Source organism: Saccoglossus kowalevskii, chromosome 11 (genome assembly GCF_978046115.1).
Source record: "Saccoglossus kowalevskii chromosome 11, keSacKowa6.1, whole genome shotgun sequence".
NCBI classification, from domain to species: domain Eukaryota; kingdom Metazoa; phylum Hemichordata; class Enteropneusta; family Harrimaniidae; genus Saccoglossus; species Saccoglossus kowalevskii.
In genome coordinates this window covers 37,567,416-37,590,994 of record NC_140651.1, presented here as the reverse complement: position 1 = coordinate 37,590,994, position 23,579 = coordinate 37,567,416, and the positions used below count along the sequence as shown (strand labels likewise).

The 23,579-nt window shown below is 36.2% G+C and overlaps 1 protein-coding gene across 3 annotated transcripts in view; it reads left to right on the top strand.

Moving 5' to 3' along the window:
• The first annotated feature begins 16,567 nt into the window (after nucleotides 1-16,567).
• The window catches only part of LOC100378265 (dystrophin-like), a 322,146-nt gene continuing 315,134 nt past the window's right edge, over nucleotides 16,568-23,579 (top strand). Inside the window, exon 1 of one of the 3 annotated variants that reach the window (XM_085505169.1) lies at nucleotides 16,568-16,910. In XM_085505169.1, coding sequence (XP_085361295.1) covers nucleotides 16,769-16,910 — 142 coding nt within the window. In that variant the 5' untranslated portion in view covers nucleotides 16,568-16,768. The remainder of the gene's footprint in view (nucleotides 16,911-23,579) is intronic. The other 2 variants (XM_085505170.1, XM_085505172.1) reach the window with 2 other exon arrangements.

The window sequence follows — 23,579 nt, the reverse complement described above, 5'->3', positions numbered from 1 at the left end:
TCTCAAACAACTTCAGCACAGTGTCTGCTCTGTTGTTATCACTGTTGCTATCAGTGCAGAAAAACTACCATGCGAGAAAATCCATCTATTGCTTCGTGAATCACAAACTTCCACCGGCAGGTACAAAAAGAGCAGGAAGTTATAAATATGCAGTCTACAAAGCATATTGTTGAATGTAGACACAATTGCAAGTTTCATTCAAAAAGTTTTTATGTGATTTTGTTGCAACTGCCCCCAGGGTTTGCTGTCTTTATAAAGATAATATGGGAATCGATGAAGGTGTAAATCAGTCCAACTGGATTATTTAATGGTGGATGATTGGTTGATGCAAAATCAATGCTGTTACACAAAGTACCAAAGTTATTCATTCACTTGATCACTTACCGTATCAACTTGCACAATGAAATAATGAAACAATAATGGTATAATAATTACACAATAACGTAATAATAATGTAAACACAATGAAATAATGAAACAATAATGGTTTAATAATTACACAATAACGTAATAATAATGTAAACACAATGAAATAATGAAACAATAATGGTTTAATAATTACACAATAACGTAATAATAATGTAAACACAATGAAATAATGAAACAATAATGGTATAATAATTACACAATAACGTAATAATAATGTAAACACAATGAAATAATGAAACAATAATGGTTTAATAATGAAACAATAACGTAATAATAATGTAAACACAATGAAATAATGAAACAATAATGGTTTAATAATTACACAATAACGGAATAATAATGTAAACACAATTAAATAATGAAACAATAATGGTTTAATAATTACACAATAACGTAATAATAATGTAAACACAATGAAATAATGAAACAATAATTGTTTAATAATTACACAATAACGTAATAATAATGTAAACTCAATGAAATAATGAAACAATAATGGTTTAATAATTACACAATAACGTAATAATAATGTAAACACAATGAAATAATGAAACAATAATGGTTTAATAATGAAACAATAACGTAATAATAATGTAAACACAATGAAATAATGAAACAATAATGGTATAATAATTACACAATAACGTAATAATAATGTAAACACAATGAAATAATGAAACAATAATGGTTTAATAATGAAACAATAACGTAATAATAATGTAAACACAATGAAATAATGAAACAATAATGGTTTAATAATTACACAATAACGGAATAATAATGTAAACACAATTAAATAATGAAACAATAATGGTTTAATAATTACACAATAACGTAATAATAATGTAAAAACAATGAAATAATGAAACAATAATGGTTTAATAATTACACAATAACGTAATAATGTAAACTCAATGAAATAATGAAACAATAATGGTTTAATAATTACACAATAACGGAATAATAATGTAAACACAATGAAATAATAATGGTATAATAATTTCACAATAATGATATAATAATGTAAACATAATAAGAACAATAATGGTTTAATAATTACACAATAACTTAATAATAATGTAAACACAATGAAATAATGAAACAATAATGGTTTAATAATTACACAATAACGTAATAATAATGTAAACACAATGAAATAATGAAACAATAATGGTTTAATAATTACACAATAACGTAATGGTAATGTAAACACAATGAAATAATGAAACAATAATGGTTTAATAATTACACAATAACGAAATAATAATGTAAACACAATGAAATAATAATGGTATAATAATTTCACAATAATGATATAATAATGTAAACATAATAAAAACAATATTGGTATAATAATTACATAACGTAATAATAAAATAATGATTAAATAAAATTATCATGAAACAAAAATATTTAATTTTGGCACTAATCTAACAACATAGACGAGAGACGTACACGCAGCTGAATGAGGTACTTGTTTACATTGTATCATTGTTGTTTTTCGCCACAGAAGACGCATTACACATTCAAACACTATAACAAATATTTAAAAAATGGAGCATGGAGATTTGTAGTCAGACATATTTAGTACATGAAATGCGTCAAAACTACAAGTTGAAAACCTTTTGTGGGGGAATTCGCAATAAATCATCACTCTCATTGCGATATTGACATGAATAAACTGCTTTCAAACAATACATGGTAAAGTGTCATAAGGACGAAATGGCGGTTAGAACCAAGGGGGAAATGGCCCAAATCGAAAAGGATTATATATAGTCCAGATCGGGGTCATGGTAGTCAGTAAAAAGTAGAAACGGTAATAAATCGATCACGACGATAAACACGAATAAAGCCCTTGCCAACATCTTGTGCGTTCATCTAAAGTTGGCGCAACCGCAAATTTCAGCCAATAGAAATATTCGTACTATATCTCATATGATAGCAAGAGTTGGCAAAACCGATACCGGACGTCATTTTCAAGGTTTGACAGAATATCGGTACTCGTAATTTGTTCACAAATAAAATAGCGATCGATAGAAGAGTATTATGACTTCCGTTGTTTGTTTATAGTTCAACGGAATCCCGGAACGAAATAAAAATTGGATAATTTGTGGCATGCAAGTAGTTTGTCAACGTCGGTATCTTTCTTATTTTCTTTATTTTGTATATTGAGTGTAATAACACAGTCACGCGTATCCCAAATTGTTTGGGGTTATATAGTCACTTACGTACGCAAATATCATCAAGTGATCCCCGAACACTTCGGGATACGCGCGACTGTGGGACCCATACATCACCCATTTATTATTTCGACTGTCTGTGGATAGGTTGTAAATTGCGTGCAAGCTTTTTCTCGGCTGCACGGCTCATTTTTAGCAGTATAAAAGAGCCTATATATTTTTTTAGTTTTGTATTCCATTGAATTCCAAGTCTAACCTCGCCCCCCCCCCCTGCAGCAGATAAAACGGTAAATTCATTGGTGTATTTTTTGAACATTTTTGTTGGACCCGGGATAGTGGAACGAAGTTATTGTTTCCATCTCAAATATTGCAAATCAATATCATTTAAAACTTTATTGTACATCTCGTGTGAATGATTATTTTTGGATGCTATTGTGTATACGCGTACTCCATCAGTTTGTCCCAGATACTGGTTCTCTATTTGTACGACTACACGACCCTGGGTCCACGACGTCCAGCTCGCCTACGGGGTGCTCTCGCATCCTGCCTTGGCGCCAACGATGTTGTCGGACGATCCACATTTTTATTCTGTACCGTACTTGTATGAACGAGTTATAATAAAATCATGCATGAGTGATGACATTTTTGTGATTATAAACCAAACCTAAGTGCAGTTTGCAGTACACAGTGCCACGCCGTGGAAAAAAGTTATCATTTTCTAATTTTTTTCTAACACGTTTATTATTTTCTTTCAAAACGTCCTCACCGATGTTAAATATATCCATGTTCTGAAATGTATTTGAGAAAAAAAATGCATTCAAGGGACATTCTGTCGTAAGTAACTGCCAACTCAATCGATTGGACTTTTGCTGGATTTATTTTTTGTCCAAATGTCACTTCGGAGGATTTTTTTCAACATGGGTGTCACAATGCCTAATTAAGTATGCACGCAAAATGTCACGGAAACGCATTTTAATGCATTCACAAGTATGGCGACAGGAAGTCAACGAGACTAAAATGGCTTGCCTCAGGGGAAACAAATAATGCGCCAAAACAAAAGTTGAAACGTATATTTTCACTACATGTTATGATATCCACGGTAAAAAATCATACAGTTGAAACATTTGTTTTTACGCCAGAATGCTATAGGCAAAGGTTTATGCAGACACTTTCATGAATAAAATACAATGTTAAAAAGCTGTTTTCAAATAATCCACGATTCTCCAGAGGATTTTATTATATTGCACTTGAATAATATCGTGGTACTCGCGACCTTTTATCGAATTGTTTTCCAGGGGTCCGGGTCATGCATTATTAGCTAGTCAATAAAAATGAAAATATATCTAATCATATAAGATAAGATAAGTCAAGATAAGATAAGATAAGATAAGATAATTTTTTATTACAACCTTAAAGAATGAATTACATATCTATTTTAGTTTATAAAATGTAATAAAGGTGTTAAAATAAACATATCAAGTTAGATATCTAAAATCTACTACAATACAGTTACATGTAATAATGTTGTAAACTGAGAACAGACTTTTCAAGGTAGAGTGAACCAAGTGAGTATTGGTCACCAAATCCAGGAGGAGAATAACACACTGGAGAGGAGCACTTGTAGCCAAGGTGTTTATTGCTCAACTGCTAGGTCTAGATACTCACGAGATGTTCCATACAATGTATCAATATGATTATGCAAATAACTAAACTAAACGTCATAGCCTCAAATCATTACAAATGTAAAAAAAATATTAATGATCCATTAGGTGGTTTTCTCTAATGGTATTTGCTGTTTTTATAAATTTGATAAGCTCTGTTAGTAAATATTTGTTGTTTGTATTCAATATATGAATGAATTTTTCTTTGTTTGTACAGTGTTGAAAATTGTAGATTTTCTTTGAAAAATGTGAATACTAGTATAACAACTCTCTTACATCTGTGTAAAGTTTACATTTTGTGATGTAATGAATTTCATCCTCAAGTAGGTTGCATTTAGTACATTTTCTGTCCTTTGTTTTTATTTTTGGTCTTTTGTGCCTTCCCATCTCGATGTTTAGTTTACGGGCACTTAGTCTCAATGTTTTCTTTATTATCAAGGATTTTAATGTATGGTTCAGTATTTATATTTTTCTTCAGTAATGTGTAAGTTCTTAGTTTTGAATCTGGTCTTTGATTATCTTGGTTCCATTTATAATTGTAATGTTCATTCACTTTTTGTTTAAACTGGTCTTTCTTAATTCCTTCTAAATTCTTAATATCATACAGTTGTTTTATGCAGATGCATTAACCATGTGTCATTATATTTGTTTTGTTGTTGATCTATTATTGCATCACCAGACTGATTGGGCCATTCTTTATAATATTTTGGTAGTATATGATTGCATTCAGTTGAATTTTTGCTAGTAATGGTAGTCGTCCAATTTCCATTCTACTACCAATGTTACTTGTTCTGTTATTAACATTTAATAAGCGTCCACAGAACATTAAATGGTGTTTTTCTGTACACGTTTTGTCCCAGTACTCTGGTCTGCCATTGATTCCCCAAATTTCTGCAGCATAAGTTAAAATTGATGTCTGGATACCCTCAAATAATTTCAATTGTAAAAACATGTTTAACTTGTTTGATGTTAATACTGGTTTGATTGCTGCATCAGCTTTTTTTGCTTTATCTACTAATCTTTCCATGGTCATGTTCATTGCCCCATTTGTAATAAATGTTACCCCTAGGTATGTGAATTGTTTTTTTTTTCTCATTTTTTAGTGAAAATCATAATTTTTTGTCACACGCAATATTACCGTAATATAATATTACCGTAATTGGTATAGTACAGGTGTGATGGTTCAAATACCAAAATGGCAACAGTAACAGAAAGACTTCCCTGGCGGCGATGATAAAATACGAACACGGAGCCAACAGATGAGGTTTCAACTGGTACTGGTATTATTATACTCTGCAAACATCAAGTACAATAACGCGGTAAAACTCCACTACTCCAATGACTAGATACTTAAACTCCAATACAATTAAACGAGCTCTCCGATCTGATCTCAGTGCTGAACAACTCCCCTATATATACCCCCACTGTCTATAAATAGACCATTACATCAGCATACATAATGAGTCTGGAACTTACTACAAATTTCTAGAATGTTCCATTACCTTCTATTGCCTCCTACAGTGTTCTATTACCTATTCAACCAGTTTCTAAAAAAAATCTAGAATATTCCACCCAGACACAGTACGGTTCTAGAACATTCTCAGTGACACAGAAGTGGTAAATAAGTCGTATGCGACATTTTGTTTTCCTCATATTCAACTGTAAAACCCATTGTTTTGTATATTCATAAAGTGTGTCTTATGACCTTTGTAAAACTTCTTTGTTAATAGCTGTTAGAACAATATCATCAGCCAATAGAAGTGAAGAGATGTTTTGACCATTTAGGTTTGAACTATTCATTGGCTACCAAGTCGTTTATAAAAATGTTAAATAATGTTGGGCTTAATGGTCACCCTTGTTTGACACCTTCTTGCATTTTAAAACTCTGGGTCACTTTGTCATCTAATTTAATTTTGAATTGCACATACATATGTTTTAGGACTCGATATATATCCCCACATATGTTGTTTTGTAATAATTTTATGAATAATTCCTCTCTCCAAACTGTATAGAAACATTTCTTTCAAAGTCTATGAAGCAAGTGTAAAGCTTCTTGTTTTTTGATTGGTATTTTTTGATCAGTGTTTGTAATGTCAGTATATGATCAGTTGTTCTGTGGTTGCGTCTAAAGCCGGCTTGGTTTTTATGGATTATGTTACTGGTTTCAAGATGCTGTGTTATACGTTTATTTAAAATGATTGCAAATAATTTTCCAATTGTGTTACTTGTTGATATGCCTCTGTAATTGGCCGGATCATATTTGTCTTCTTTTTTATGTACTGGTGTGATTATATTTGTGTTCCAACAATCTGGATATTCTCCCCTTTGTAAAATGATATTAAAAATCTGTTTCAATGCTTCTATGCTTTAGCATTTCAGATGGGATGCCATCAATTCCAACTGATTTTCTTGTTTTTATCTTTTTCAAAGTTTCATTTATTTCTTTAAGTGATATTTCAGCATTCAACATATTATTCAGAAAATTCATATTTTCTAATTCCCTTAATTGTTTCTGTATTTCTCTTTTCTGAAGTACTAGTATTTTGACTGATATTCTGGAAATGGTTTATCCAATCATTGTATGGTATTTCAGACACAATGCTGTCTTGTTTTCTCTTTGTGTATTGTCCTATTACTAGTACCTCCCAAAATTTCACTGTATTTTCTTCATTATCTAGGTTGTCTAATTTTTGTTTCATCATTTGCCATCTTTCCTTTTGAAGTGTTTTGACATATTTTCTGAATAGTTTTCTTTCTTCATGATATACTTTTCTCAAGTTTTCATCATAAGGTCTCTGTTGTATGTGCTTGGCAAGAGTTTCTAGTTTTTTCTTCATTTTCATACAGTTTGAGTCAGTGCATTTTACTTTACTTTTCTTAATTTTTTTTCTGTGTTTTGTCTATTTTATGTTACATTTTTTGGCAATGTTTTCTAATAAATTGGGTTATCTCATTTACATGTTTTTATTTTGTAAAATCAGTTTCTGTAAATGACTTTATTAATTGTTCACCTTCTTTTGTTTTTAGAAATATCTTGTAAATATCTGTTGCTGACTTCGTCCATTTATAGCTTTCTGGGTGATTTTGCAGGTTTTTGTTCATGTTAAACTCTGTTTCTGTAAATGTTGGCATTTGTATTGTTGTTGATATTGAACAGTAGTCACTTTCTTTACTTAATCTATTGTCAGCTAGAAAGTAATCAACAGTGCTGGCACCTCCATTGTCAGCATGACAAGTAAAGTGACCAAGTATGTCACCATTATATCTACCATTCAATATATGTAGTTGATTACTTTTACATAGTTGTATAAGGTGATCTCCAAATGTATTTTTCCTTGTGTCCATATTGTTTCTCTTTTTCATATCATTATCATAAATATAATTGTCTGGCATTGGAGTATAGTTGTCCTTATCATCTGTTATTTTGTCAATTAAATTTTTAGTTCTGGCATTAAAATCGCCTTGTATCATTATTGCACCTTTCTCTTTGTAATTTTGTATTTCTTGTTCAATAGCCTGGTAAGGGTTCATGTCTATGTTATTCACATACCATGAGGAATCAGCCGGTGGGACATACACCGTGCATAAATAAATATCTCAAATAAATAAATATACCAGCACCACCACCGAGTCCATGGCTTCATAGTCACAAATATTCCAATATGGTTTAGACTAACATCAAATAAATAATACGATTCATGATATTTTATTATGAATTCAAATAACTGAACTCGTCAAAATATTTCGCCGCCATTTTGTCTGGCACACCAAACATACGGACAGGCTTATATGACGAGTAATAGAAAACAAAATCATGTCGTTTATATTCGAATTCAATGATCATATGACAGTGATACTGACACAGCGCATACCCGTCGTCAATCTACCCAAAAGTACACTTACGTATACCGTAACGTGACACTAGCCGGTTTTCGATCGGCCGGAGCCCAGTACTCACCACTGTAAACTAGCCTTCATTTCGGTTCACAAAAGATTTTAATAGAACATAAAAAAAAACATGCTCATTTGTGACACGGAAAACTCTTGTTTATATTTTCAACGCAAATGAAAGTAACGCTGAGTGGAAAAGCAAAATGACCGCAGAAAAGAACGGCCGATATTCCGGACAGGTGAATATTTCCAGTGTTTACAAGCTGTGGAAATACATGTATTTTCTTGCTCTCGGAGTCTTGTCTTGACTGAGACTCCTTTGTTTTCACTGAATCCGCTACATGGATAAGCAGATTTGGATTATAAACTAAATTTTTGGATAAGTTAGCCAAGCTCATCATGGGGTACGTTGACTGTGTCGCGTGACTTTGGTTGACCAAGAACGCGCGACCATGTCATATAAATTATCGGATAATTATCGACTAATAACATCTAATGAAATGTTGACAGAGATGTCTAACTTAGACATGATTAGACATTGTTAGACGATATTGTCGATAATAACGGAGAAAAACGAACTGTCCCAATAGTTTCCCGGACAGACCTGTCTAACTTAGACATTTTTAGACATTGTTAGACGATATTATCGATAATATCGGAGAAAAACGAGCTGTCCCACTAATAATGTCTAATAGAGTCTAAGTTAGGCACCCATATCTAGACAACTACTGGGAAGATCGTTTTTCTCCGATATTATCGTCTAATAAATTCTAAGTTAGACAACCATGTGCGGGGAACCGTTGGGTAATATAGTTTTTATCCGATATTATCGATAATATCGAAATTATCGTCTAAGAAGGTCTAAGTTAGACATGCACTTAGACATTTTTAGACATTATTATACGATTTTATCAATAATATCGGAGACATTTTTAGACATTATTAGACGATATTATCGATAGTATCGGAGAAAAACGAACTGTCCCAATAGCTGCCCAGACAGACCTGTCTAACTTAGACATTTTTATACGATAATATAGGATAACGTTAAAAAGTGCAATGTCGCGAAGTTGTAGAACTTCACATTTACTTTTATTAAAACCAAGTTGCCGTTTCTTTTACCACAGTTAGTCAGCTTAGCGGAGTCTCTGTTTGAGGAAACTGAAATATTTATTGTGTCTGATATCAAAGATCAGGTATATCATTGGTGAAAATACCAAAACATAGCGAAACTATAACCACCTTGCCCTTTAGAAACAAATGTAATCACTATACCTTTTGTTATATTTTGTAATATTTAAACTTTGAAGTGATGAGAATTGTGTAACATTTAATAAGTGAAAATGGACTATTGTGTGCAGTACTATGATATGATGATGACCACCTACTGCCCACTTTAAATTTGTACGGAAAGAACTTACTAAGAGCAACTCACTTACTTTTACTGACTAAACAGATCAAAGTATTATCAGTAGCTTAAGTACCACCATGGACTTTTTGTACTGAGTAACAAACTGACTTATTATCAGTAGCTTAAGTACCACCATCGACTTTTTGTACTGAGTAACAAACTGACTTATTATCAGTAGCTTAAGTACCACCATCGACTTTTTGTACTGAGTAACAAACTGACTTATTATCTTGAGCATGGAATTAACTTGGTGTACTGAGTTAGTAATTAACTTATTATCTTGAGTAACAGATTGCCTTACTGTAGTAACAAATTACATGGGTAATGAATCAACTTCTTGTTACACAGTACCCAGTCAAAATACCTGTAACAACAAATAACAAAACACAACACAAAGTCCAGCTTGAGCAGACCAAATACATTGCAGCCACTTAAGAGCATGGCCTACCTATATCCATACACATGTGGACTCATTATAACACAACAGTCTAAATGGGAATCTCTCATAAGTTAAGTTTCAACTTTGACTAACCCACTGAACTTCACAACACAAATGACTTTTTGACCTTTACATGTTGCAGGTCAAATACAGGAATTTATTTATGCAAATCATTAAAATGAAAATAAATTTAGGAAAATTTCAGAGCAGAGAGTCAATGGAGAGAGTTGAAGAGCTGCTAGCTTGTTCCAATGTTAAAGTAATGTAACCATGTACATTGTTAAGATAAATTTAGGCATTTCCACAGATGTCTCCAAATAATTAGAACCTGGACACAGCAACTTTAAACTTGACCAAAAATTGTTTTAAGAATCTACATATACATGTAGTGTAATAAAAAAAATAGTTCAAATTATTCAAATATTTTCCCAGGTTTGCAAGCTACTGCTTTGATTTCTGCTTTCAATTTCTTTAAAAAAAATGTCAAAAAAAAAAAAAAAAAAAAAAATAGGAAGAATCAGTTGCTTATACAAAGGGATTAAATGCAAACAATTAAATAACAGAAACAAAGAGGATAACAAATGAAGCCGGGTCCTAGGCTTGAACCCAGGTCTATCAGCTGAGGGGCTCGAAAAATGCTGGGGGCGTCGCCCCTAAAATCAAGCTGAAACCATTTGTGTCAACAAAATTTGCACCTAAAAATGCAGGAAATAGCGTTTCAGGGGGTCTAGATTTCAACATGTTTAAAGGGGAGCATGCCCCGGACCCAACTATTGGGTCACGCCTTCAGCGCAAGGTTGGTGAGCAGATCTCGCCCCATGCCAAATGTGCTGCTACCCACAAATCTTTGTTGGCGGTCAATCAAAAACATTAAAGTTTGCGGCCAATCACACATTTTTCGATGACGTGTTTATGCCAGACAGTGAAAAATATCGGAAAATCTAGATTGGAGCAAACACGTGTACTCATCCGTTTAAGCGATATTGACATTATTGGCCATGTGCAAGCAGTGTCGTGCATCCGAAGCCAATCACATAACAATATTTTATAAAGCCAATGTATGTCACCCACACCAATTAGTCAAGGATTTACCTAGTTTGGTTACACACTTTTGCAAGTTTTCCCATTATGTCGATAATACTCAGGGTTGGATTAATACTCAGGGTTGGATCGAACAAGGTGTTTGTAAAGACTGGCAACAAGAGTAGGGGTCAAACAAGTGAAGGACTTCTGAGGTAACTATCAGAGTAATGTAATGAGTAATGCATAGTAATGAGCATTTAGGGGGCAACGAGCTTTAAACGTCAATCGTGAAGTTATGCCGTCTCAGCTCAACAGCAACCAACCAAAACAGGTTGTTATACACAGGCATGCTTTTATTCGGTTTTCCGCGATGGTGTAATGAAGATCGCGTTCAAGCACCTGATGTTAAATATTAAAACAACATTGAAACAATAATGTAATGGTAGTCACTCTCTGAATGATGTGGTGGTCCTGAATAGGGCAGTTTGTCTTGTGCTAATGTTCGCCCAGTTAGTAAAGTGTGGGGATCGAACGGGATTGACACCACAACACTGTACTTTCCTAGTTTGGTTCATTAGTTTTGTATTCTTCAAGTTAATGATGGCATATCTACTGTTTTGTTTCAAGTGTATCAGCCAAATGTAGTTAACTTATTGTAGTAGTACGTGTAGCCTCTGTTATTGGACAATAGTGTACACTACGGGTTGATCATATCATTAAAAAAATGCCGAAGATTTATCATCACGAGTTGTATAGGTCGAAGAGCTTCTTGCAGCCAACAATTTACCCCAAAGTGTTGCTTCAGCACTGAAACTATGCGATGAATCATAAATTGCAAACATATTTTTTTACACGTTTTTTTTTTGATGTCTCAGAAAATTTACTATATTTTAGTGGGTTCATAAAAGGAGTTGTTTTGTAAACTACAAGTGTACATTATTAGGTAAAATAAAATATTTGATTGATTGATTGATTGATTGAGTTGTAGTCATTGAAGTCTATTGAGACCGCTGCTAAACTGCCACTATATGCATATTATTTTACCGCTCTCTAAAAACAGATTTACAGTGAACCAAATATATTTACATACTGTAAGAAACTTGGTAGTATGCCATTGGTTAGTGCATTTAATTTGTTTGATGCAATCATTGTGCCAACTATTTCTTATGGTAGCGATATGGGGGAACGTAAATTTGAAAATCGAGAGGGTACAGATAACATTTTGCAGATATCTACCCGGTACTTAGCATTAATAGTTGTACAAACAATGTAGCGATGTTAGACGAATGTGGAAGGCTGCCATTGTGCTGTGGTTATTTTAAGCGTTGTATCTCATATTGGTTAAAATTACTGAAATCCCAAAACATGTTATATCATGCTTAAACGATTAGACAAGACCGGCAGACTTGCTTGGGAAACCCACATAGAAATCTCCTGTTCAAATATGGTTTCGGCATTGTCTGGTTTGAAAAACAAGTTGAAGATACTGCAAATTTCTTAGGGATATTTACTCAAAGAATAAAAAAAATAGTGGCATTCCTCAATTTCACAATCATCCAGGCTGTGTACTTTTGGAAAAATCAAAGTAGTATAACGTAGGAGATTTATTGGCAAGCAATTATTGACTAAAATATATACTGACGAGTTTTCGCTGTTTTGGCCATAAACATAGTGTTGAATTAGGCAGACCCAAAAGAATACAGTTAGATCAATAATTCTTTAGTTTTTGCAGTGATACGTTCGAATATAGCATGGTAGAAAATGAAATTCACTTTGTTTTTATATGTCCATTTTATAAAGATCTAAGGGCTGATCTTTAGTCAATAACCCTATGCAATTATGCAAATACTGACAGTCTGGGCTTACTTCGTCGCTACACAAACTACCACACCATATATCAAATAGCTCTATATCTTTTAAAAGTTTTCAAGCGACGAGATGAATATGAATTCAGCTTAACTTAGTACCATATGTTTACATGGATGTTGTATTGTGTTTAAAACGTGCTATGCACTTTTCTACCCATTACATTTTACAGTATACGATAGTCTGAGGCCCTGTACAGAAATAAAATTACACATTACAAAATTGACTAATACTAAAAGGAATAATTGTAGACAGATTTCGACATGAAATCGTGTCACTTTTATGTGCGCTAACATCTGCGAAGAGCGAAAAATCTCGTAAGTAGCCTTCTACCTTAAAATACTTAGACAATAATGCTAAGATAAGTACAGTCTTGTCTTTTTTGTGTACAACATTTTGCCGTAGTGGATCAATGGTGTGGATGTGTTTGTCTGTAGGTGAGGAATGGCTCAGGACCCCTTCTCTAAAATAGTAAAATAGTTCAAAGATGTTATGTAAAATATCTTACCAACGCAACACAAAGTAAACCAGTTGAATTTAAAACCGATAATATAAAAATGTCTGTAATCTGTTACACACTTTTTGAATATTATAAAATTCACACATTTCACATCAAATATATAATTGTTGTTTTCGAACCCCCTATTCAAAAGTGCTGGCTACGGGCCTGGCCTGCATATTTCTAAATACTGAATGTTATACCAGTGCCAATGTCAAAACTTGTCCCTGTTAAACACCACAGTTTATTTGTTTCCACCTTGAACATTTGCCCTCGAACATCCTGAAATTGCAAGAGATCAGATCTGACGAAGATCTGCATGACCAGATCTCAATGTTGAGAAGGATGAATTAATTTCTGAACCTGTAAGTGGTACACAATGTTGTCATAGATACACGGTCCATTAGTTTGAATACCACTGATGTCAAACTGACCATTCTGTAATTCCTTGAAGATATTTTCTTATTTGTACTAGTAGCTTCCAGGTGAGTGGCTTACGCAGTAAGTGGGTTTTGTATCTGGTGGGTGGTACCTAAGCGGCCGCCCCAGCGAATAATTAAGCCAAGGTGGTTTAGATATCGAAATCAAGAAACTCTCCGTTTTTACACAATCTGGGAAGTTTGAATTACTAAATGAAGTACAGGACGACGAAGCTGAAAGATCCAAGAACCAACACTTACCAAAAATCTCAAAAGTGAATATTCGCGGTGTGTTTTAAGTCTAACCGGACCGGAAGTGCACAAAAATAATCAATATTTTTCCATGCTAGAATGATGTGTAACTTCATACGGGAATCCTGATAAAGTTAACAAATGGCGATTTAGCAATATTAGGGATTGTTAACTTCCTGTGAATTTGATTACCTAACGTTTTAGGTTTATGTGCTGCAAGTTACAGAGCACGTACCAAAGCGGCCGTCCCCCAGCAAATAATTAAGCCCGTGTCATGAGAGCCGGCCATAGAACCAACACAATCTGTCAGCCTTCGCCGCCCACAGCATCGATATGATTTTACATTGCATAGAAATGAACACTAAATGCAGCTATCCCCGGCCGGTCAGCAATCGAATCATCAATCTCCATGAGTGATGTAACTGGTATTTTCACCTATTTGCTTTGTGGTCCGTACATGAATGTTATCAAGTTCGAGAGAGTGTTTTGACGTACAGCGACGTGAAAATTATTGCTACAATTTCGGGCTTTAACATGTTCTATATTCACCCAAAACAACAACAAACCTGAAACAAAAGTAACTGAAAAATGATACAAAGTATATGACATATGTAATTATATGCATCAACGATACGATAGAATTAGTGTTATTTACGAAAATATTTGTTCACAATTTTATAAACTAAATGAGAAGTGGAAAGTAAGAAATTAGAAATGAGAAACGGGAAGTAGGAAATGAGAAGTGAGAAAGGAGAAGTAAGAAGTGGGAAATGAGACGTGAGAAATGGGAAGTACGAAGTCCCTTCTTGGCTTTCGTACACATAACAAGATATCTACATTATTTACATGTTCGCCGTTCTGTTGTTTTTTGTTTTGTTTTTAATGACGGGTGAGACTCGTGCATGTAAGTGAGCCAAGATTGTCACGGTGACGACGGGTGAAACTCGTTGTCAACTGAATATACACGATGTCAATGTTTTGGCTACATTACAATTTTTCTAGGAATGAGTGATCAGTTTATTTAGGCTCCAGTTTTTACAGGGTGTAAAATTATGTCAAATGAATTCTTCAATTTCAGAAAAATGTCCTACTATATAATCTTAATTTGATGTTCACATGGAATACAGACAGTTTCGTGATAACGTGGATACTTTTTACGAAATTATAAAATATTTACATACATAAGATATAATAACGTAAATTACCCATGAGTCATTTATTATCGGTAAATATTAAGAGTAATATCTAATTTATTTGCCATGTGTTGTGACGAGTAAAATTGGTTTCAACTGTCATTTTAAATTTATAACAAAAACATTCATGTCTTCATGAAATGTAATATGTATGTGACAGTTCATTAATATCTTCAAACATTATAATTTCGTTCCTATGGTCCACCGAAATCATTTAGTGTCAGATGTGACGTACGTTTGTCAAGTTATCGTCCAAAACGACTTTGTTTTCAAAGATCAACAGGTACTTACTTATTTGTTTTCCGTTAGCTATTTTCTCCTACTGCCACCATGATAAGGGAAAATGTGTTTTATAATTTGTCATAAAATTATTTTAATCGTTCTGATTTCAGCAGCTAGTTATACAGTGGCCCCTCGCTAAGTCGCGCCTCGGTAAGTCGTAATGTAATTTTTAGTTCCGAATGATTTGCATAATTGATAATATAGTTTATTTTTATATATATTATTTAGGTTTAGGTATTCGTTTACCCACAATGCATGATTTAGAAGAATATTGTACTTTTCTGTTCTCTCTTCATAGTTATGTTTTCATTCATATTTATGTTATTCCCTATCAAGATTCCACATATGATATGATATCAATATAATAGTACATTATTAGCAGAAGTAGTATGGACTTAGTTATAGAAAGTGATAACAAAAATGAATAAAAAACTACACACTAAAGGGCGATCCAAACTACACAAAAAACAACTCATTGGAGCGATACACAGGTACTAAATTACCCCTTTAATATATGGATGTGTACCAGTAAACAACCCGGGTAATAAACATGCATATAAATAATTGAGGCGACACCTGCATCAACACGTGATTGGACGGTCCCACTCGTCGGCTTATGGATGTCACTAGTAAGTTTTGCATTAGATAATATAATTTAGTTCAATCATTCTGGAGCTGAAACAGGAACTACATGGTTAAATCATAACAATGCCATTACCAAACTGTCTTATCATTTCAGTTTCTCGAGTATTTTGCCTCCGCCATTTCTATATAGCTACCCACCCTTACGGTAGTGGTATATTCCGTAATATCAGAGTTTCAAAAGTGCAAATGAATGAATACAAAATATAACAATGCTGAGATGGCGTAAATACGCACTCTTTTGATTACTTTGCTGAAACTCGCTGTACTTCGTCACACCTGGTGAAAATTATATTTATCAGAGGGTAGTGTTGCTTTTTCACAACAATATGCGCGCCAATTTGAATTTGGGTTTGTAGTGTTGACTACTGTCACATACTTAGGTGGGCTTTTATTAACGTCGTTGCGTTGTGTAGTGTCAGATATAGGAATTACCTTTACTTTGCCTGTTGTTTACTACCTAGATCGAATCTATTTCGGATTACCTCATTTGTCTTTCAGTTTACTGCAACATTACTGTTAATACAGACGTATTTATGATTGATCTATGGTTGTAATATGCTGTAGTGATCATAGTGAGCAATGGCCGACCTTACACACGCTGACAGCGAAAGTGAATCAGGGGCCGTGCCGTATTCGTACAGTCCACCTTTAAAATATTATGATTCCAGTTTAGAAGCCCATGAAGCCGCTAAATTTGGTCGCATGATCAAGAATCGATCTGGTGAGTGCACGAGTTTTTGGGTTATCGACCAGATGCAGGTTGACCTGTAATAACATTCACATATTCACATTGTTTCGGCTTTACGAGGTCTCGCCTATTGTTTGTCATTTCATCACCTACCACGTACACCCATATACACATAGCTGCGTCGCCATTTCACATCATTCAGTGCTCGCCGTATAGCGCGTATATGGCGATATAGATTTAAATACACTCTTCACATTGCTACATAAACCGAGTTTGAATAATAATTTGTCATTTATTGTCTCGTGTTTCAACCAGGTGCGTAACAATAAATGTATTTAGATAAATAACATACACAACATTGATGACAATATATATAATTGAGAGTATGATCTTATATTTTCATCAATTAGTTTAAAGGAAATAATTTGGTATACAATTAGATTATGATAGTTCTAAATGTAGTACAGAAGGAGTAGATTTGTAAGGGTATATTCAATGAGATTCAGTCTGTCAGCCCATTAGATATTTTTGATACTAGTATATCTCATATCCAACACCCTGAGGCTAAAAATGGTTTTGCTTCTCATTCTAGGGAAAATTAAAAATACAATTTTATTTAATTTGTTGTGTTAATATTGTTTAATACCACAATGACAATATTATTTCAAGCAAGAAAAAGCTACAAAACAGATACATTGGATCTGGCAGAGTATGTTGGCTTGTAGACCAAACAGAAAAACAAACTTTGGCAGACACCAAATTGCTTGGCGACTTGGGATTTACAACAAGATTATTAGGTTATTTAGGAGTTTGTGTTTTGTTTACGACAAACTTGACAAAAACTATGGCAGTATAAAAAGAACCATACATGCAGTTCAAAATTATCACGTCAATTGACACTCACATGTGGGGTTGTATTGCAGAGTATACTAGTACATGTAATAACAATTTTACATACATTACAGTCTAATAAATGCCAATTAAAAAGGTTTTATTCTGTGCGATTACTTGCATCTACTGACGATTTCTGTCACGCGCTATAGTGATTTTTGTTTTTTATGACAAATTAACGTTTTGAATGTGATACTGTAAAATGACTAATTTTCACTGGGTTTAAATTTCACTGATTTACCATTTCAGGCATATTCAGTGGGTTTTAAGTTCACAGGTTTGTCATTTAGATAATGTGTTCTATGGTAAATTTTACATATTCATTGGGTTTTAATTTAGCGCATTTTCCAGTCAGCAAAATAAGCCAAATTAAAACCCAGTGAATAATTAACCCCTTTACAGTAACATTTTGGAATGTGTTCAAGTATGTCATTTTAAAAGTGGCCCTCTGATTGGCTCCCCTTGTCAAGAAGGGAGAGCAATCTGATTGGTCAGTCATTACAATCAAGAATCTGCTCAACTCTACCACGGTCTTTGGAAGACAGCGTAGTTAGGGACGTCGTCAAAAGATCTATGTCAGATAAAAAACTTATTTGCTTTAGTTTGGGGGTGAGGGGGTTTTAACCTCAAAAAGTTTCCATCCTACAAAAACGATTTTATTTTTTAATGAAGTCAAAAACATCTTGGAGTATTTGTAGTTCGTTTTTTTCTATCCAATCATAGACAAAAATAACAGAAAATGGAAAAAACAACATCCAAGACGAGAAAATGGTTTGGTCCGAGTGTAAATATGTGCATCAAATGAAGTCAATTTCAGGGCATGAACCTAGAGCATGCGCAGAACCCAGAAAAGTAGTTTGCGCATGCGTATATTCCCCTTCATTATTACAACTAAGTGCTATGCCATACTACTGTCCGATTATCGATTTGTATTTAATGGTGAATGTAGTCTGATGCCATGATCAATATTTATAAATTAAGTTTCAGTGGGGGGTGGGGAGGGGGGGGGGTTGGAAAAACTAAAAGAATTAAGTTTTTTATCCGACATCGATCTTTTGACGTCGTCCCTTAGGAACTGCCACAAGTCTGCATTCTAACCAGCCATGATCTCTGATGAAGATCCCATGATATACACATGACAAACAATGATGTATTACATGACAAATACTGCCAATGAGGATGATGATTTGAGTGTTTGTTTCTGGTTAGTCCTTGTTAGGCGTGGCTAGAAACAGGGGGCCAGAGACATGAACATCACATGTGGGGGGCATTTACCCCAGAGACATGAACATCACATGTGGAGGGCATTTACCTCAGAGACATGAACATCACATGTGGAGGGCATTTACCTCAGAGACATGAACATCACATGTGGGGGGCATTTACCTCAGAGACATGAACATCACATGTGGAGGGCATTTACCTCAGAGACATGAACATCACATGTGGAGGACATTTACCTCAGAGACATGAACATCACATGTGGAGGGCATTTACCCCAGAGACATGAACATCACATGTGGGGGGCATTTACCTCAGAGACATGAACATCACATGTGGAGGGCATTTACCTCAGAGACATGAACATCACATGTGGGGGGCATTTACCCCAGAGACATGAACATCACATGTGGAGGGCATTTACCTCAGAGACATGAACATCACATGTGGAGGGCATTTACCTCAGAGACATGAACATCACATGTGGAGGGCATTTACCTCAGAGACATGAACATCACATGTGGAGGGCATTTACCTCAGAGACATGAACATCACATGTGGGGGGCATTTACCCCAGAGACATGAACATCACATGTGGAGGGCATTTACCTCAGAGACATGAACATCACATGTGGGGGCATTTACCTCAGAGACATGAACATCACATGTGGGGGCATTTACCTCAGGGACATGAACATCACATGTGGAGGGCATTTACCTCAGAGACATGAACATCACATGTGGAGGGCATTTACCTCAGAGACATGAACATCACATGTGGATGGCATTTACCTCAGAGACATGAACATCACATGTGGAGGGCATTTACCTCAGAGACATGAACATCACATGTGGGGGGCATTTACCTCAGAGACATGAACATCACATGTGGAGGGCATTTACCTCAGAGACATGAACATCACATGTGGAGGGCATTTACCCCAGAGACATGAACATCACATGTGGGGGGCATTTACCTCAGAGACATGAACATCACATGTGGAGGGCATTTACCTCAGAGACATGAACATCACATGTGGAGGGCATTTACCCCAGAGACATGAACATCACATGTGGAGGGCATTTACCTCAGAGACATGAACATCACATGTGGAGGGCATTTACCTCAGAGACATGAACATCACATGTGGGGGGCATTTACCTCAGAGACATGAACATCACATGTGGAGGACATTTACCTCAGAGACATGAACATCACATGTGGAGGGCATTTACCTCAGAGACATGAACATCACATGTGGAGGGCATTTACCTCAGAGACATGAACATCACATGTGGAGGGCATTTACCTCAGAGACATGAACATCACATGTGGGGGGCATTTACCTCAGAGACATGAACATCACATGTGGAGGGCATTTACCTCAGAGACATGAACATCACATGTGGAGGGCATTTACCTCAGAGACATGAACATCACATGTGGGGGGCATTTACCTCAGAGACATGAACATCACATGTGGAGGGCATTTACCTCAGAGACATGAACATCACATGTGGGGGGCATTTACCTCAGAGACATGAACATCACATGTGGAGGGCATTTACCTCAGAGACATGAACATCACATGTGGAGGACATTTACCTCAGAGACATGAACATCACATGTGGAGGGCATTTACCTCAGAGACATGAACATCACATGTGGATGGCATTTACCTCAGAGACATGAACATCACATGTGGAGGGCATTTACCTCAGAGACATGAACATCACATGTGGGGGGCATTTACCTCAGAGACATGAACATCACATGTGGAGGGCATTTACCTCAGAGACATGAACATCACATGTGGAGGGCATTTACCCCAGAGACATGAACATCACATGTGGGGGGCATTTACCTCAGAGACATGAACATCACATGTGGAGGGCATTTACCTCAGAGACATGAACATCACATGTGGAGGGCATTTACCCCAGAGACATGAACATCACATGTGGAGGGCATTTACCTCAGAGACATGAACATCACATGTGGAGGGCATTTACCTCAGAGACATGAACATCACATGTGGAGGGCATTTACCCCAGAGACATGAACATCACATGTGGAGGACATTTACCTCAGAGACATGAACATCACATGTGGAGGGCATTTACCTCAGAGACATGAACATCACATGTGGAGGGCATTTACCTCAGAGACATGAACATCACATGTGGAGGACATTTACCTCAGAGACATGAACATCACATGTGGAGGACATTTACCTCAGAGACATGAACATCACATGTGGAGGACATTTACCTCAGAGACATGAACATCACATGTGGAGGGCATTTACCTCAGAGACATGAACATCACATGTGGAGGACATTTACCCCAGAGACATGAACATCACATGTGGAGGACATTTACCTCAGAGACATGAACATCACATGTGGGGGGCATTTACCCCAGAGACATGAACATCACATGTGGAGGACATTTACCCCAGAGACATGAACATCACATGTGGAGGGCATTTACCTCAGAGACATGAACATCACATGTGGAGGGCATTTACCTCAGAGACATGAACATCACATGTGGAGGGCATTTACCTCAGAGACATGAACATCACATGTGGAGGGCATTTACCCCAGAGACATGAACATCACATGTGGAGGGCATTTACCTCAGAGACATGAACATCACATGTGGGGGGCATTTACCTCAGAGACATGAACATCACATGTGGAGGGCATTTACCTCAGAGACATGAACATCACATGTGGGGGGCATTTACCTCAGAGACATGAACATCACATGTGGAGGGCATTTACCTCAGAGACATGAACATCACATGTGGGGGGCATTTACCTCAGAGACATGAACATCACATGTGGAGGGCATTTACCTCAGAGACATGAACATCACATGTGGAGGGCATTTACCTCAGAGACATGAACATCACATGTGGAGGGCATTTACCTCAGAGACATGAACATCACATGTGGAGGGCATTTACCTCAGAGACATGAACATCACATGTGGGGGGCATTTACCTCAGAGACATGAACATCACATGTGGAGGGCATTTACCTCAGAGACATGAACATCACATGTGGAGGGCATTTACCTCAGAGACATGAACATCACATGTGGAGGGCATTTACCTCAGAGACATGAACATCACATGTGGAGGGCATTTACCTCAGAGACATGAACATCACATGTGGAGGGCATTTACCCCAGAGACATGAACATCACATGTGGAGGGCATTTACCTCAGAGACATGAACATCACGTGGAGGGCATTTACCTCAGAGACATGAACATCACATGTGGAGGGCATTTACCTCAGAGACATGAACATCACATGTGGAGGGCATTTACCCCAGACATGAACATCACATGTGGAGGGCATTTACCTCAGAGACATGAACATCACATGTGGGGGGCATTTACCTCAGAGACATGAACATCACATGTGGAGGGCATTTACCTCAGAGACATGAACATCACATGTGGAGGGCATTTACCTCAGAGACATGAACATCACATGTGGAGGGCATTTACCTCAGAGACATGAACATCACATGTGGGGGCATTTACCTCAGAGACATGAACATCACATGTGGAGGGCATTTACCTCAGAGACATGAACATCACATGTGGAGGGCATTTACCTCAGAGACATGAACATCACATGTGGAGGGCATTTACCTCAGAGACATGAACATCACATGTGGAGGGCATTTACCTCAGAGACATGAACATCACATGTGGGGGGCATTTACCTCAGAGACATGAACATCACATGTGGAGGGCATTTACCTCAGAGACATGGACATCACATGTGGAGGGCATTTACCTCAGAGACATGAACATCACATGTGGAGGGCATTTACCTCAGAGACATGAACATCACATGTGGAGGGCATTTACCTCAGAGACATGAACATCACATGTGGAGGGCATTTACCTCAGAGACATGAACATCACATGTGGGGGGCATTTACCTCAGAGACATGAACATCACATGTGGAGGGCATTTACCTCAGAGACATGAACATCACATGTGGAGGGCATTTACCTCAGAGACATGAACATCACATGTGGAGGGCATTTACCCCAGAGACATGAACATCACATGTGGAGGGCATTTACCTCAGAGACATGAACATCACATGTGGGGGGCATTTACCCCAGAGACATGAACATCACATGTGGAGGGCATTTACCTCAGAGACATGAACATCACATGTGGAGGGCATTTACCTCAGAGACATGAACATCACATGTGGAGGGCATTTACCTCAGAGACATGAACATCACATGTGGAGGGCATTTACCCCAGAGACATGAACATCACATGTGGGGGGCATTTACCTCAGAGACATGAACATCACATGGGGGGGCATTTACCCCAGAGACATGAACATCACATGTGGAGGGCATTTACCTCAGAGACATGAACATCACATGTGGAGGGCATTTACCTCAGAGACATGAACATCACATGTGGGGGGCATTTACCTCAGAGACATGAACATCACATGTGGAGGGCATTTACCTCAGAGACATGAACATCACATGTGGAGGGCATTTACCTCAGAGACATGAACATCACATGTGGGGGG